The 18066-nt window shown below is 39.4% G+C and overlaps 1 protein-coding gene across 1 annotated transcript; it reads right to left on the reverse strand.

The window, feature by feature from the left end:
• Positions 1 to 559: 559 nt before the first annotated feature.
• Positions 560 to 6392, reverse strand: tmem230a (transmembrane protein 230a). The gene is made up of 4 exons (XM_029515847.1): positions 6292 to 6392; positions 3839 to 3953; positions 3268 to 3390; positions 560 to 1360 (listed from the first exon to the last, which is right to left on the reverse strand). Exons 2-4 carry the CDS (start codon positions 3938 to 3940, stop codon positions 1220 to 1222), a joined length of 366 nt encoding a protein of 121 aa, XP_029371707.1. The 5' UTR covers positions 3941 to 3953; positions 6292 to 6392; the 3' UTR covers positions 560 to 1219.
• Positions 6393 to 18066: the final 11674 nt, after the last annotated feature.

Consider the following 18066-nt stretch of genomic DNA (forward strand, 5'->3'; position numbering starts at 1 on the left):
GAAGGGCAAAGTGATTTTTTTTTTTTTTTTGCCTTTAATCCCCATGACGGCATCCAGCCTGGTGGTAACCACAAGAGGGTGTCCTTTACCTTTTGTTTGTGACCACACCAGGAGGAAAAAGTCACTTGCTGGAGCTTGACTTGTGAGTCAGAATGAGCATTATCTAATGTTACATTTCCTGTTGATCAAAGTGGGAAAGGTTTGTGTCTGAGTATGTCCACCCAATCAACAATAAACTGCTCTTACTGTGACTCCAAACTGTTGTGAAGTTTCTTCTCAAGTATATTTTGACTCCTGAAAAGGTATTATTAGGGTGGGAAAAAAACACTTTCTTTCTTTTTCTGTAAACACTGCATTTCTTACGCTCAAAAAATATAACTATTTTGTATGATTGCTTCTGTCTTTCACTTCTCATCAAGATGACATAATGTTCCTCGTGTCATTATTTCAATGCATGTTCTTTTAAGTGAAAAGTTCTGAATAATTAAATTTTCGTGAGGAAAGCATTTTTTTATAGTCTGCCATCGCACATTTCATCAACATCACAGTAAACCAAATGTCCGATTTCAAGTTTATTTTTTTTAAATCATGCATATATATGTAAAAATACATTTTTCCTTTACATTAATTGCACAATTTAACGTGTGGTACAATTGTAATACTTCAAAGTAATACATTTCATTCAAAAATAGACAAAGTAATCTACCTTTAGTAGTGTAAATATATGTTCCTTCAGGAGAAATACAGTTTCCAGAGGTTTTTGTTATGTTTAACATTTCAAATATAATAAATCAAATAAATATTTGTTTAAGATACACTGTACACCTGTGCAGTAAGCACAAAAACTCTTGGTTATCCAATTCTAGGACTTTCAAGCAGTGGTAAGCTAAAGGCATCTGTGTAGATTTTCACTGCCCCTCCAAAGTTTCATGTCTACAACAGCAAAATGCAAGTATGCTGTTGTTGCATTTTCAAGTCATTAAATGGTTGTTTTTATGTAGGGGATGACCTCAGAGGAACAGGAAAATCAGCTAAAACAGTGACTATGGTGCACCTGAGGGTAAACACAAGGCGCCACAACATGCCAAGCTGTTTTTTGTTTTTTTCTTTTTTGCTATATACATTCAGCATCTCAAAGTAAACAGCAGGCAACAGTCTCAAGGTAACACAGTGCAGTGAAAAGGAGATATTAGCCATGAATCAGCAGCTGCCATCTGGTTCAGTCACCAAAATCTGGGATGTCGTCATAGGAGTAACCCCGGTAACCCTTCGCAGCATAGTAGGCAATTCTCAAATGGTAAAATCCAGGAAGGAAAACAAGTGTGCCGATGATGATTACAGGAATTGTGCGTTCTGAATGCTGAAAAAAAGAATATATGAAAATTTTTCGGATTGCGGTGTATGAGACTATTTGCTCACTCCTATGTCGCTTCTCTGATTATATGATGGAGGAAGCTTCCAAGTGTCATTGATGTGGTCAGCGAGCTTTAACATGCTCATCTGCCCACGGCTCAATAGCTTGACATATACATCGTCTGAACACTCGAATGCTGAATGAAAGGAGGATGCAGGAGGCACATAGGCGTGACAAATTCATCTGTCTGAGATCAGGTTTCATGTAAATTGTTACCAGTCGTGTCACACACAAGGCGGAGAACCACCAGATGGGAGAGACTCCCCAAACAATGTTTTATTTTACCAGCAGATGGCAGTCTTGTGCACTGAGTTACTGGAGCCCAAAGCTTAAAGCTGCATGAGCCAGAGTTATGTATATCTTATTTTAAAAATAACGTTTGCCTGTGTGATGTACGTGTTATATTAACAAAAAACAAGAGGTGGTGCTTGAAGGATTAATTCATCCAAACCTAAAAAATTAAAACATGAGGACTGAAGAAACACAAAAAGACCCTGAAATATATGATTTTGCAGTTTCAGGGAAGAAAAACTATCTACTGAAAGAATCTACTGGGTACTATCAAGCTTTCAATTGCATCTCATGGTGTTCATCAGGAAATGGACTTTGCTCAGTTTTAATGTGGATGAGTCAGGATGGAGTTTCCATACAAGCAGTGACAACTAAGCTATCTCTAATTCCATCAGCCGGTGAAGACCATGTGATGTGGATCAAAGCTCTGCAAAAGATGTTCTGGGGGATTTGGTGAGATTTTTGGGAGAACTGCTCCAAATATATGGATTCAGTATTAGCATTATTATTCAATTGTGAAGGGACCAGTTCCCCAGAATCACTGCTGTGAAAAATACACGCCACGCACGCCCAGACACACACACACAAGCTCTCATTGAAACCAAAAACTGATCATATTCCTTCAACTTCTTCACTAGAACCTGTCTGCACCTCATTTCTCCATTACCCATTGCTTGATTCTTGTGTAATTTGTGTTATTAGATATGCCATTTTAGACTTGCGTGGGCTAATTGGCAACTAAATGGCTCAAATACTACTGCCTTCATGTCAGACTAAATTTTCTACAATTACAGTCCGCAGACAGAAGAAAAATATTCACATTAACCTCCTACTGATAATTGCAAATATATTATGTGCAGGCTGTGTTATCTCCCACAAGGAGTCATGAATTTCAGGAGCTGAAGCCTCAGCAGGGAATGCACCAAAGTTGGCACTCAAGGTTTCAAATATCAAAATCATTAGCCAACAACCCATTGTGGCCAGGAAAAGTGGGAGCGTAGCATGAAACTGCCACTAAGGTAATAAAATATCTGGATAACTGTTCAATTACAGCTATTTGCAGGCATTTGCAAATTAAATGCACTGCGAGTTTTAATTATTGCCTTACTTGATATCTGGGGATTTTTGTTTGCTTCTCCAGATGTCTGTCAAAATGATCAGTCATTGGCTTGTTTTATTGTTCTATGATTTAAACTGGTACCAATTTTTGGCTATTTAACTTTGTCAAGTTACTTGTATATTTATACAACATGAACAATGTGTTCATTTGCATCTGAAAAACATGCTTATAGTTTTCAAAGTTAAGATCTGAAGGCAGACCACACATAGATTTGAAAGAAGTCAATACTTTTTTAACCTCACTTTCTGCAAGAAAGCAAATAAGCATTCCCTTCCAAAGGGTCAAACTCTTCGTTCAGCGTAAAGAGGTATCCAGAATGAGCTGAAGACGTCATTATCAAATAGGGATGTCTGGGACACATCGACACAACACTTGTTGACAGAACACCAAAATTTTATTTCAGTCATTTTGCCATTAGAACTTATTTTATGAGAAAACTCACCTCAACATTTATGGTCCCTGAGAGAAGAAGGGCCCCGAAGATTATCAGTAAGGAGCCAATCAGAAACAGGAATATTGCAAGTGCAATGGCCTTGTATGGGACCTTTGGTGGACTTTTCTTGAACTGGAAAGTGTTGAATAAAATACAAAGTATTTAGTTTTTTGGAACATTTCAGCACTACTATGGTTAGTAAATCTTGGCTACAGTGCTCCCAAAACATAGTGTGCTCACAAAAACGAATCATCACTTTGATCGAAAAGAGGTTCACGTTTCACCAATTACGTTGAGAGAAATGATTGTATATATAAAGGAAGTGAGCTTGTTAAACAAAAATATGAACTCTATCTGAGTTTTCTGCAAGAAGCCAGTCATTTGTCCTCTGGATAACCACAAATAGCTTAGGCACATTACCAGGGAGTTAGTAATTAGGATTTAACTCAAAAGCATTTCTTGTGGCAATAAATCGTTCAATAATGATCAGACTGCTGAAGAATCCATAGAGCTGCATAACACAATAATCAGAGAATGCCGGTTTGGTTGAGTTGCAGAGGAAGAAATGCAAGCCTCTCACCTGTAAGTCTATATAACCGTCCTCATCAGCAGCCAGCCGTGAATATTTGACCTTGTTGTTTGACACTCCAGCACCCAGCATATTGCCTCTGGCTGCCTTCATTACGGCATCAAAGCTGCTTGGAAAGTGAGATGGAGAGGTAATCATCAATCATCACCACAATCATTCAGGATTTCCAGCCCTATCTCAGTTCCCTTGTGCAATGCTACACCTTAATTTATAAAAAATATGCCAAATACACTTTGAGATATTAAGGTTATGTCCACCAGGGTGTAAACAGTAAGTCCTGGTTTGAGTGTTTCTGACACTGCTCTCCTGGAATTGCTGCTTACCACCCGCTGGAGTTTTTACTCTGAATGGTGCAAAAAAAAGAAAACACATCCAGGGAGCACTTCTGTGGATGGAGATGCCTGCTGAGAGAGGTTAGCAGAGAATTGGCAGACTGATTTGAGCTGACAAAAAGGCTACAGTAACTCAGATAACTACTCCATGATGAAATTTAAAGGCAGGCCCACTACTAGTACAAGAAAATGGCCCACAAAAGCATAAATTCATGAACCCAGCCTTGCTTGAGTCAGCAGTACAGGTTAGTGATAATGCTGAGAAGCCTCTCTGACTGTTGTAGCTGACCACAACCTTCCCTTTATGGCCACAATCAACACTCTTCTGATGGCTACTCTGAGCAGTCACTGGGCAAGATGTCAATTCGCGCAACTTTAAGTAAGTTCAGTGAACCTCTGTGGCCTCCACTCCACTAGACCTCAACTGTGATATTTTTTGAGCTTTCAGATCTGCAGATATTATATGATGAGCTCATGTCAACATGATGCAGACTCTCAAAAGGAAAGTCTTCACCGGTTTAGTTTAGTGACCAGAAAACTCACATCCCTTCTTTTCATTTCTGCTGGATTACTTCTGTTTGAGCTTGTAAACACTACACTGAAGGTTTCAGCTGAAGCGTGAAAAAAACGTTCATTTTTACTGCTGAGGCAAGAGCAAGGTCATTGATGGTATCAGTTTAAAGTATTATTGAAATAAGACGTTTGCAGTGCACTGGCTGAGAGCTTTGGGGAACTTCTGATCCTTCTACTTTTGGAAAAACCAAAACCTTTTTTCACTGCTAAATCTGACACAGACTGTATTTTTCACAAACAGCACGGAAAAAAATAATTGTACACTTAAACTGAACAAAATTGTATTACTCTGGCTTTGGAAATTCTTCTCCAACTACAATTATTTGATCTTCTTCAAGGGCTTTCAGTTGACATACTGTAGTGCTGTGCTTCCCTGCCTTTGCCCCCCACAGACAGAGACAAACTCCAATAACTAAATGTTTTCCTTACTTGAAAAAAGAATGACTATCAAGTACCCACCAAGCTCCTGTGATAAAGGAAGCAGTTGTGCAATTACAGCACTTATGACAGCAAGGTAATGCTTCACATTTAGCAAAAACAGAGGGAAGTCTTTTCCTTCTTTTTCAGATGCTCCCTTATTACTTGAGGAAAACAGTATTAAGTTTAGCATGGGTGCTAATATGTTCAAACTTGGCGGTGTCTGTTAAATTCAACAGTTTGAACAAATACCTTTCCAGTAGATTATTTAGACAATTTTCTTTTATCTTCTGTTCGTGAAATATTAAAATACATTGATATATCTGCCTCTAATATATTAGTTACATTCAGTTACACAAATATTGTTTCTTTGTTGAATTACTTTAATAACCTTTAATAAATAAAGGTTATTAATAGTGAAAAGACCATCTAGTTCTTCAACAGAATTATACTCTGACAGTGCAGGCATGGATTTAATTTTTTTTTTTTTTACACAATTATAATAGAATAGCATGATGAGAGTGAGAATATAATTCACTTCACTGGACAAAAAAATGTATTTCAATACAGATATGATTCAGAGAGTGGAATATGGATAGATTATTTCGCACTATTCATCACTGTTCATTCGTGTGTTTCGAGGTCCATCAGTGTATCATTCTGATGCGATTCAGTGCATTAGTGTGGTAAAAAAAAAAAAAAAAAAGTTTGAACTCCTTGAACTGCACCTTGTCTCACAATCACAAAGTTGTAGACTATGAATATAATGCAGTGAGAAGTAGTGGAAGCCAGAAGTCGAAGTTAGCGGCTAAATCCCGAGATCTTCCATGATTTCAATTCCTACAGAGGTGGGCTGTGGCTAATTGCTGGTGGGGTCGCTTCTGTGTATTTATTTCATTACGTGACGGTGTGTTTGGACCGACACACAAGTCCAAGTGAAGCTGATCCCTGGTCTGTGTGTGTCCGGCTGAACTCCATGTAGGAGTCATGTTCCCTCATAATTAGCTGGAGCATTAGCTTCTTAGAAGTTGCGCTCGAAACAAAGGTTAACTTAAACTGACCTGTCGGGGAAAAAAAACATTCATTTAGAAGCCTCTTCCTTAAATCTCGTCCGTGTCTTACCTGAAGTGCAGTATGTGCAGAATAAACACAGTAAATGATGTTATCCAGCTCAGGACTGGTGCTGCCACATCTACAGTGTTTACACGGCTGGAAAATCTGCATCTACTTCCTTGTTTGGCCGCGTTGCGCATGCGCGCATGCACACAACGGTTCCTGTCCTGCCCCTCTGATCCTGCTGTGCAGGAGCGAAGCTGGGAGAAGAACTACAGTCACTGATGGACTGTACTTTGCATTGTTCTTATGTTTATCTAGTTGGCCATTTAAAGAAGCTTGAGATTGTGCTAACTTTTGCATTGACCTAAATATATATCGCAAATTGTAGTCATTTGTTGACATTAGAATAACATTTAAAAAATAGTGTTTCACTTGCTTTTTAGCCCCCCCCCCCATTTGATTTTCTTCTTCCTCTTCTATTGTCTCAGGTACCTAATTAGACCAATTAGAGAATCAGACCGCTCATTTCTGCTTTTTTATTTGCATTTCAACATTTTAGCGGATCAGGGCCCTGCACAGACTTAAGGGACCTCTATAGCAATAGCTATTGTGACTCTGGGCACAGCCTTTTATGTTTATTATCGCTTGTCATTGGGTTTTGAGAGAGCGTGTGTATAGTTCGACTCTCAAGGTTTCAGCCTTATTCAAACCTCTTCACCCATACTTACGGCTAAGGGTGCCGTTCAAAATTTAATATGTTGATAAAAGTCTTGCCTATTCATCACTATCTTCATCTATTTCACATCTTTTCTACCTTTTAGGCAGCAAATGTTCAAGTGCCATGCTGAGTTTTGACAAATCTTCAGTTTCAAATGGGTGTGTATGGCAAAAAATGTTACAGTGGTGTGTAGTTTTACTAGAGTGGAGAGCTGGGCAGAAAATTATCTAAAAAATTATTAGAAATCGTTCTCACTTGAATATAATTTGAGCTGCGTTCACCATTTTTCCATGGTAGTAGAGATTCTTGTCCTGTTTCGGACAATGTGTCTGCTTCAACAGCGAGTCGACCAGAATTTGATCTGTGAGCCTCTGAAGGACATGTCCACCATCTATTTCTCAAATTCGCTCCAATACAATTTCTCAGGAGGAAAGCAGAAATGTCTGTTTTTTCATCACTGTCTTGTCCACATTTTAGGTTTTAGAAAGAGCAAAAACCACACACTGCTTGTTGTAGCAGTTGCCATCTGGTCATTTCAATGATAGCAGTTGCCATTTTTTTATAAACTCTAATTTGAGAGCTTCACCGAGCCTAAAATAAGCTTGTTTTGGGCTCTCAGGGATACCCTGGAGCTGCAGGGGCAAGCCATGAGTAAATGACAGACTGCTCTGAGTACCTGGTCAACTGACACAGATACACACACACACACACAAACAGACAAACACAGACACTATTAAATTCCACAGATGCTAGCAATGACTTCATGATAGAGTGCTGCTGCTAGAGTTTTAACTAGAGCAAAGAGATCAGTGCACATAACCGCAGTTTTAAAGTTTTCACACTGGCTCCCAGCCAGTCACAGAATAGATTTTAAAGCCTTGTTGCTAGTTTAGAACGGTTTGGGACCAGATTACATCTTTCATATGTTTTGAGAATATAAACCTGGCAGCTGTTTTAGATCCATAGACTCAGGTCAGCTAGTCTGGACTACCACTGCTGCATATTATTTAGATTTATCATAATTATTTTATGATTTTATGAAGCTGCATGTCATTGTTCTTGCTTTTCTCTTTATGTTCTGTGATGTATGTAAAGCACATCAAATTGCACATTAATTTGCCTTGCCTATCAACTATTATACTGACACACACGTACACAGACATACACACACACCTCCCAAGCACCATAAATGTCTCCTATTCACTCCGATACAATTTCTCAGGAGAGAAGATGAACTTCCTCAGTTTTTTTACACTGCTATCTTGTAAACATTTAAGGGTCTTGACACACCATGAACTGCATACCACTTCAGGGACTTGCGTAGCGGTCACCATCTGGTCAGTTCTCTAATAGCAGTTACTGTTTTGTCAAAAATCGGCCCAGTTTGAGGGCTTCGCAGCAGCCACCAAAATCAGTTTGTCTCTGCTCTCAGGGCTTTGTCCCGGCAACCCTGGAGCTACAGGTGACAGCTGCAGCTGTGTGTGTGTGTGTGTGTGTGAGTGGTGCAGGTGCAGAATCCTCCACGCACACACAGACACACACAGACACATAAACAGAATTACATTTTATTCCAAAACTACAAGTCTAGCAAACGGGAAAAAGCCTCGCACAGTTCCTTGGAAGGTTTGAGGATGAATAAAGCTGAAAGTACAGAATGTTATCCCCCATTCAAAATATCATCCAAAATATCATCATTCCTGTCAGTTTGCTGATTTACCTTTCATGAGAACCAGTGACACGGATATTGCGGAAGTGATGTGGGTTTGTGAAAGTCAAGACCATGTCTCATGTTTTTGTTTGTTGAAGTTGCTGGTAGCAGCAATTGTCAGAAATGCATTTATCCAATATCTCCATTTTATTCTTTGTAGTGTCAACTCTCTTGTATGTTCTGTGTTTGAATCTAAATATACTGCAGCCTTTATGAAACAGTTACAACTTCTGTCGTATGAAAACCAATTATCCCAGCAAAGCTACTTAATTTGCAAGAGGCAGTTCAACACTGTTTGTCATTAGCCAGATATGTTAAATAGTCTCCACTTCAAACTGACATTTTTCCCCAGCCTGTCAACTCCATGTATCTGAAATTCCTGTAAACCCATATGAAACAGATTTGGAGAAAGGCAGACTGATCTCGTCAATTTTTAGATATTAAAGAAGAAATATCACAAAATCAGTATTTGCTTTGCTGCCAAAAATAACCTTAACAACCTGTGTATTTATCAATAGCATCTGCCACTTTCCAAAGAGCAGCATTTGTTTTCTGTGAGTCAGAATCAGACAGAAAAAGAAAGAGAGTTCACAAATGTCAGGAGCTCATAATTATAATTATGCTTTATCTTGCCAATGAGCCAGAGAGCTTAGCCCCAGTCATTATCTTAATATAAAGTTTGAATATAAAATTATGACTAAGGAAGTATATAAAGTGACGGAGGCTCTATTTAGCATTTAGAAATATAATAGATTGTGATTGGTGTCACTGGTTCTCATGAAGGGTAAATCAGCAAACTGATAGGAACGAGATAGAAATGCTATAAACTAAATGCAAACACTACCAATCTGACATACTCAGCAAGAGGTGTTTATTGTGTTCACAATCTTAGATTTGTGTGTTTGAATGCTAATATTTGCACATAATCATAATCTGGGGGGAAGGGTTTCTTGGAAATCAAAATATTGAAATACTAAATTGAAATACATCTTAAGGGAGGCATGAATGTGTGTACAAATCCAACCAGCAGCCACCCAAATCCAAAAGCATCAACGCCAAAGTGGGATGATGAACTCACCAGAATTATTACCATACATTATCTGAAAACCAGGAATGTCTTTTCAAATGTGTATTCTAATCCATGGGTGATGAGTTGTTTCATTGGATTCGTGAGAACACTGACCCTCTGGTAGAGCAGACGAAAAGTCAGATTTAATGTGTTGGGGACCACCATCATCCATCCAAAAGTTTATAACAATCCAAGTTTTTGTGTGTTTTTAATCTGGACAGAAATAGAGAACTGGTTGACATTGCTGTTTCCATCCAGCCGTGCAACTTAAAATGTTCAAAATGTATTTGGCAAAGGATTCTAATTGCCTACTGTTGATACATATCACATTACACCTTCTTCGTTAAAATATAAAACACAGTGACACAGTGCAATTTCAGTCAAAGTGAGCATGTCTTTTTTTTTTTCCTATTATTTTTTTTTAACCCACATCTTTTTAAGAAGAAATGTCTGAGCCTCAAGTCAACTGTCTTTTTCAACTAATGTCAGGCAACCAGGGACCTTAGCTGGGAAAGTACTGTGCTCAAATATGAACTTTATGCTATCGCTATACTATAAAAAAGATAACCTAGTTCACACAACTCTACTTTGAAGAGTATGAATGAATAGAAGCTGGCAATTCCTGTATGCAAGCTGCTGGAGAAAAGCTTTACATGATTACCATCAATTAATGGTTTGAAATATAATACACAATTCAATGTCAAATGAGCAATATTCTTTTCATAACAAATCAAACACTATTTTATGTTTTCCACCATGTTAATTTTATTTAGGGCAGCAGAGCATAGTGGAGGCAGAGTAGATTTTTTTCATTGTGCTTGTATAATGACAATAAAGGAATTCAATTCAACTCAATTCAATCAATTAATGTTCTCGTGTTCTACCCGTGCTCGCGTGGGTTTCCTCTGCGTACTCAGATTTCCTCCCACCGTCCAAAGACATGCATGTTTGATTTAATTGGTGACTCTAAATTGTCTGTAGGTCAATACATAGAGTGTGAGTGTGAGTCGTGGTTTGTCTGTCTGTCTCTGTGTGTTGGCCCTGCGACAGACTGGTGAGCTGGGATTGGCTCCAGAACCTGGAAATGTAAAAAAGCAAACTTAAATTATCACACTTTCACTGTTATTTAATGGCCTTTCTGATCCATTTAACACAACAGATATGATAAGATGAACTAAAAGTCTTATGGCACATAGTGCAGATTCAGCAAACCATCAACTGTATCAAAGACCTCACGGCACTTCAGTAACTCTAACCACTCGTTTTTCTCTCTGGTCATCAGAAAGTGCTGAAAAGTTTCTTCTGAAAATAAACACCATAATCGATGCCACGTTGCTCCTGCTACCCAGAAAGTGCTGCATGGTCTGTGCCATCCTTTTCCTTATTTTTGTGAGATGTTAGCTCCCGCCGCTGCTCTAGCAGCCATAAAAAAGAGCAGAACTCATGACGTTAACACAGACCTGGCAGGACATCCTGTTCACCTTGGCCAACCCATAAAGTAGCGACTGTTGTGTTGTGTGGCTGATGATGTAGCCTCGAAGGGAAGCACCACGCACACTCAAGGCAGTATCACACTGTTAAGCTGAGGTTTACAATGCAAATCTACAAAAAGCTTATGGTCAATACAATTAATTATGCCCATTACCCAGCATGCAGCGATGAGGCGCTAATCCTGGCCTGCTCCCCTGCGCCCCTGCTCCATAGAGAAACAACAAGAAAGAATTAATATGGTGTCTTTTACTGCTGGCAGTAACACATTTCTTGTTCATAAATGTTCAGAGCAATCACACTAAATAAAATTACACATGATGATTTAAAACAAGGAAAGATAGTTCAGTCAAAGCACTTAAAACCAAGAGTTTTCAAACACTGACCACTAAGAGGGTCAATGCAGCAGAGTATTGGATCCTTTTAGCTCAGGCTATATTTTGACCTAAATTTGTGACTCTTGTCTTGTAAAGGAGGAAAGCACAGACTAGCGCCACACATAAATACACACTTCATGGCCAAGCTATTAGAAGTGAACCGCTCAACGTCCCACCAGGGGACAGCTTTGCAGTATGTCTCCAGTGGCTTCACCTTCCTTGCTAATATGAAACTTCTCTCCAAATGGCATCTTTACAGTATCAAACTGTTTTACATCATGGTGGTACTGTAATCCCTGGCTGGGTTAGAGTCAGATATTACTTTACTAATACTTAATTTACTTGATTGTGTTTCTTAGCAAAACACTAATATTACGTAAGAACCAGATAATTTAATTGGAAATAAATAGGTTTTCTGTGTAATCCACCCACATTTATCTTTCATTCAATTGCATCTGTTGTTGGTAAATAAGTTGAACATAAACATGTTTTCTTGAAGGTAGAGTTCTCCCTAAGTAAAACACAAAAATATTCAAAACCACCAAAAAAAGTAAAGTTGAAATGATGCCAGCCCAACAGCCAAACAAAAGTTGAATTTACCTTCCAATATGACGGAGATGTTGGGTTAGTCATTGATTTTGAGTCAGAATCAAGTTCAGGGTAAAATTAAGAAAGCTAAACTAACATTATAATTAAAATCTCTTTCTCGTCACTAAATCACCATCTCAGAGGTGAACATCTGATGGTCCAAATTTGACATGTGCAAACATAAAAGACCAGTTATGTTTGTTCACTTGGATAAACTCAGCATTTCTGGCAATCAACAGGACATTCCTAAAGGTGGCTTTATTGAATCCTCACCATTAGTAGTATGCCATGGGCTGTTTTTTTGTTACATTTCCATTTGTGTTTTTTTTCCTCTTATTGCCCAGACTGTTGATGTATCTATCCTGGTTTTCTATCAACCCCAGAGGCTTTCTAAGTTAATGAAACAAAAGTGCTCATTTCAAATTCCATTTGCCCATCTCTAAGTGCACTCCGTGATTAATTGGACCAACCATGTCTTTTTTTCCCAAACAAGCCCCTGGTATCACAGACATCCTCCAGAATCCTCTGTAAGGCCCTGGCCAGCACAGAAAATTTAATTAACATTGACATCATTTCTTTGAAATGCCTACCTAGCTGTGTCCACACAAGGAGGGAAAACAGTGTGTGATAGATTTGATGGATGTAAGTGCACCACCAGTCCTGCTCTGAAAATGAACTATGTGGTCAAGGATGGCTGCCCAGAAATGTGTGTCACTTTAGTTGCTCAACCATAAGTGCTCAATCTTCTGCTTAGTGTTCCGACCTGCTGTCAGACAGGCAGCTGGGCATGCTGGGAAAATGTTAATGACCACTTGTTGAGAGATCATAATCAGTCTAGGATGTTTGAATTGGTCTACTTTCAAAACTATATTTTGGCAAATCAAAGCTCCTTTTCCAATACATAAGACACTTTGAAGTAGTTTTGGCCACTTGGAGACAGATTTCAAAACAGAAGAAAGACGCATCAGCCGAACATATTATCAACTTTTTTCCATGACGGTCTCTCTCTACTCTTGACAAAATAATCTGACCATTTATTTTCTACATGCTCATCTTTCTCCACCCACTAGTTTCTAACTGAGCTTACTCTGTCTGCCATAAAACCCAAAAGAATAAGCTAATATGGGCTAATATATTCCTGAGTGTATATTTTTACGTGTGTACTTTCCGTAGTTACAAATTACAAAACAGCCACCTTCTCTGAACTTCATGTCTTCTAATTTCCCTCGAACTGTATAACCTACAAAGTTTTAGGTATTCATTATTGCTTAGCGTACAGTAAATTAAAAGTTTAAGGAGCTCTGTAAATAGTTTCTGAATGGCATGTCAAGTTTTCATATTACAGAAATCATCCTGGATACTGATGTTCAGCCAGACTTCCTCCTGCACTGAAGCAGCAAACTGGATGAACAATTAGGCGTACTAATCTCATGAGGGCAAGCCTTTACTTACTCTATGAATAATTTACACATTTAACTAACTGAAACTGATAACAACCAAATGTATTTCCCTTTGCCAAGTGGAGGCGGGAGCCAGTAGTATTTGCGTTCCCCCGGCAATGAAGGGAAAGTTTATTCCCAAAATGTAATCAGTTTAATGTCAGAAGTCGGCAAAAGTGAGAAAACATCAGTTATGAGAAAAAGCCACGAGCAGCAGTGCAGTGTGTTCACTGAGATGTCTGTCTGCTGGGCAAAGAACCTGACCTTTTATATATACATCAATCTTCTATCGCATTTCCGTTTCCGAGGGTGCTGGAGCCGATCCCAGCTCTCAAGAAGGACATGGTCACAAATATTCAAATATTTAAACTGTTTTGCCCTCTGTCACACTTCAGGGCAGGGGGCCTGTTTGCTTCCAAAGAGATAAAACTAAGCCTAACTGAGAGACGCTCTCAGCTTAATTATCCAAATGTTGGCAAGCTCAAGATTTTGTGTTACTCTTTTTAAAACCAAATTCTCTGTTCTTAATGTGATCAATGTTGAATAAGTCAGGTGAAGAATGAACAGGTTTTAAGCTTAAACTACTCCCACTTTTTCTGACTTGCTCTATTGGTGTAAACCCCTATTTGTCATTGAGATGGGGACAGGAATTCAAGATGGACCCAAATTAACAATGAAACTTGCAATATGCTGGAAAGATCCATACCCTTCGATCGATACGGCCAGCGGTGGCAGGCGCTTGAGACTGTGTTCTTTAAATATAAATGCATTACCCTGGCATTTGAGACAGAAGTGGAGTGAAAAAAAATAACCATTTGAGCAGTGCAGCCCGAGTCCTCAGTGGGATCTGTGACACCTGTGGTCAGGTCATTGAGCTCTCACAGATACCATAAATAACACAGGCTGAAACAATAACCTAAGAGAAGAAATAGCCTATTTGTCATCCTTGAAGTATTATTGACGCCCTGGACCTCTTCAGACCCTTTCAGGGTCTTCTTGAGCCCATCTGGGATCCCTGTTCAAATTAAAATACAGGTGCTTACACGCCCTGGAGCAGTCTTAATCCTCCTGAAGTCATCCCAGACAATACCTTCACACATGACAGAGGCATCAGCTGCAGGGTCGGCTTTTCCAGTGAGGGAAAACCCTGATTCAGCCGACACTTACATCTTAGACAAAAACATTTTTAGTGGGATGATATGAGGTCAACACAGTAACAAGTAGTAACAACTTTTTGTCTTGTGGCTTTAAAATTTAGACAGTCCTGAAAGTTGCATGAGAGGGATAGCCACGAGCTCATAAAAGCCAAGACAGTGCGTAGCTTCAGGAGGATGAATGTGTTCTTTCATGACAATCAGCCCATTAAATTTTGATCTATTCTCTGAGCAGTTATTTGGCCTGATGTCAGGACTAATAGAAAAGCTTACTGCATCTCCGTGGCATGAATCTGTCATTAATTTGGTGGCGCAGTGTCACATAGTTTTTGGATATGCCTTGGGCGCCAAATACATTTTGGGCCAGACGTTATTGCATACCAAAAAGATCATGATTGAACGACTGGAGGCGATAAGTAAATCTACGTTTTCCAACAAGTCCTCCAAGAAGGTTGTTTATCATTGCTTTTCAAAGCCACCAACTTTTTTTCTTTTTTTTTTTTTGTTTTGCTTTTGTTTTTGTTTTGGTTATCTTCATTGACTCAAGTTACAAAAGCGATTGTGACCATATCTATGAAACACTAGCATTTCTTAGCTTTCAGCAAATCTTCTATGCAATGTATGCCCCCACTGAGAAAGGACAGGCCTGTCAACCTTCAGGACGACAAGCTTATTGGAAGAGCTTGAGCTTTACGACAGTATGTGAATGGGATTCAATGAAAATAATTGTTTGGCATATGATGCAGAGAATTATTTTGAGAGGTGCTCCATTTTCAATATAGTTTTTCATGCAGGAGATATGTCGAACATATTTTTTGTGTATTTGATACTGTGATTTTTTTATGTGGCTTTGCAAAAAAGTTCAACCAATTCAATCCAATGGTATTGTATTTTTTTTATAATACCAGCACGGTGGCATAGTGGTTAGCGCTGTTGCCCCACAACAAGAAGATCACAGATTCAATTCCCAGACCTGGATCCTTTCTGTGTGGAGTTTGCATGTTCCCCTCGAGCCTGTGTGGCTTTCCTCCCACCGTCCAAAGACATCATGTTTGGGTTAACTGGTGACTCTAAATTGTCCGTAGGTCTGAGCATGAGTGTGAGTGGTTGTTGGTCTCTGTCTGTCTCTGTGCGTTGGCCCTGTGATGTAGTGGTGACCTGTCCAGGGTGACCCCGCCCTCACCCACATTGAGCTGTGATTGGCTCCAGCACTACCTGTAAGTGGAGGAAGATGTATAAATAAATGAATGAATGAATGACATAGAAAATGTATGAAAGCAATTGTAATACCCGTTTGATTTTCTACGAAATGATATTTGCATATGACTGAAATTCAGATAAATCCAGTTCCAGCACAAACGCACAACTGCAAAAAACTTGAGAAATCGACTCAAATTTCCTCGTACAATCGTGTAGTCGGGCATTTAACCTGGCCTCATCTTCTAACAAAAAACACATCAAATACACACCACAAACTGGCCATTAGACACTACTGAATGAACAATTTTGAAGAACAGCCTTTTTATGCTACGACACCATGTATGGACATGGATACATTTAGCATTCCTGGAGCAGCTATTGAGTGTTTGGGTGGATTTTTAATTCCTCCATGCAGTGTAGTAAAATAAATTGATTGGAAAGAATAGTAAATGTACTATAAAATTGTTTCCATGTATTAATGCAATAAACCAGTAGGGGGGAAAAATTGTGCACACAGAAGGAAATTTCATTTATTCTGCCTCAGCATCCCACCTCAGCCAAGAAAGAGACTCTTATCAACACCACAGGTCATATTAGCCCTACAGCCAGACAGCAAGGGGGAAAAAACCCTTCAGGGCCTTATCCACCAATGACAAGCCTCACCTGTAATTTCAAGTCTCTTCCACAGCCTGCAAGAGGTGAATATAAATCTAGGAGTCTCTCTCATAAACCTCCACTATTATGCTGAAAAGAAATACTCATCTACAGTTTGGGAATATGCAAGCAAAAAGATGGTACTTTGTCTGTGTTTGTAAACTTTTTATGAACAAGATCATACCCCACAGGAGCTGCTGTTGACCGCAATGGCTGCTGTGGTTTCTAATCAGTGCGTTTCATCCCTAAGGCCATGAAGGAAAGCCAGCAGATATGAGGTGTTGCGCTGTAAATGTGAATAACACCCACAAACTGTAACAGCCATCGGGGCCGATGCGGGGTTTGGTGTCTTGACCAATGGTTTTTCTTTTTTTTTTTTCAGACAGAGGGGATTAGCCCAGTTAAAAAACTAGGGACCTTCTGCTTAGTGGAAGACCCCTGAGCCATCAGCCTCCTGCACAGGCCAAGGGGGGGGGGGGTAAAGCGAAGGAGGATAATTTTGCGTAGCAGGACAAATTGTCAATATTTTTTTCTGGCGGGTCAGACATTTACAATGGCCTGATGCCCAGTAATTTCCATCTCTGTTGTATGGAACACAAGCCAACAATATAGTTGGTTGATGATTTCCATCTCTCGCTGTTCTGAAAATACCAATTTTCTGCCTCCATACTGTGGCCATCTTTCAGTCCAATAAACACTGGAGCACTCATGAGATTAAATCATTCTTTTACGCAGTAGGAGTAACTGCATCTGATTAAATACTATGCATTTTGGAAAGCATGCAATACAATAGACCAAGCACTGCAGTACATGTATGAGCTGTCACTGAAACGTGCATTGAATTCCAGTATGGCTCAGAATGTGAAGTAACTATACTGTAGTCCCTGCAGGTTCGGATCACACCGTGCCACTGTGAAGCAGCTCATGTGTGGCTGTACTTTTTGCACAGACTGCCTCACTGACAGAGATACTGTCAACTAGAGTTAGACCAGACACATCAGAAACAGTATTTGCCTCCTTCCTCTTCCACCACCGCTTCTTCCTGCACATCAGGTCTTTGTGGATGCATGTTCCAGGGTAAATCAACTCATCCGATGGTCCTAATCTGTCAGCCCTGACAATTCAGTGTTTGTGTTTCCAGCTGTGGAATTATGTTCATCACCATCCTTATCAAATATTGAGTCCCTTGTCAAATGGATGCAGACGTGTACTGAATTTTCTTGTGTTTTCCCAAACTGCAGTGGCCACAATAAAGAAAAGTGGGAGAGGCCAAGTTTTTCGAGCAATGTGAGAGAAAATGGCCCTACTGAAGGCAACAAATAAATCAATAAAACCAAGACACTGCAGGTGACTCTCATCTCTCATCATCCTCTGTGTTTGCTGCAAAATCAACTCTCCTCTATACCACTTGTCATAAACATGACACATCAGTACAGGCTCAGAGAT

This window comes from Echeneis naucrates, chromosome 12, assembly GCF_900963305.1.
Source record: "Echeneis naucrates chromosome 12, fEcheNa1.1, whole genome shotgun sequence".
Taxonomy (NCBI): domain Eukaryota; kingdom Metazoa; phylum Chordata; class Actinopteri; order Carangiformes; family Echeneidae; genus Echeneis; species Echeneis naucrates.

Bases quoted from the DNA above. Each gene is read 5' to 3' on its own strand.
- tmem230a (XM_029515847.1), bottom strand. From the start codon at position 3,940: ATGAAGGCAGCCAGAGGCAATATGCTGGGTGCTGGAGTGTCAAACAAC. The intron at 3,391-3,838 runs GTGAGAGGCTTG...AACACTTTCCAG, and splicing joins ACGGTTATATAGACTTACAG to TTCAAGAAAAGTCCACCAAA. The intron at 1,361-3,267 runs GTGAGTTTTCTC...TCTTTTTTTCAG, and splicing joins CAGGGACCATAAATGTTGAG to CATTCAGAACGCACAATTCC.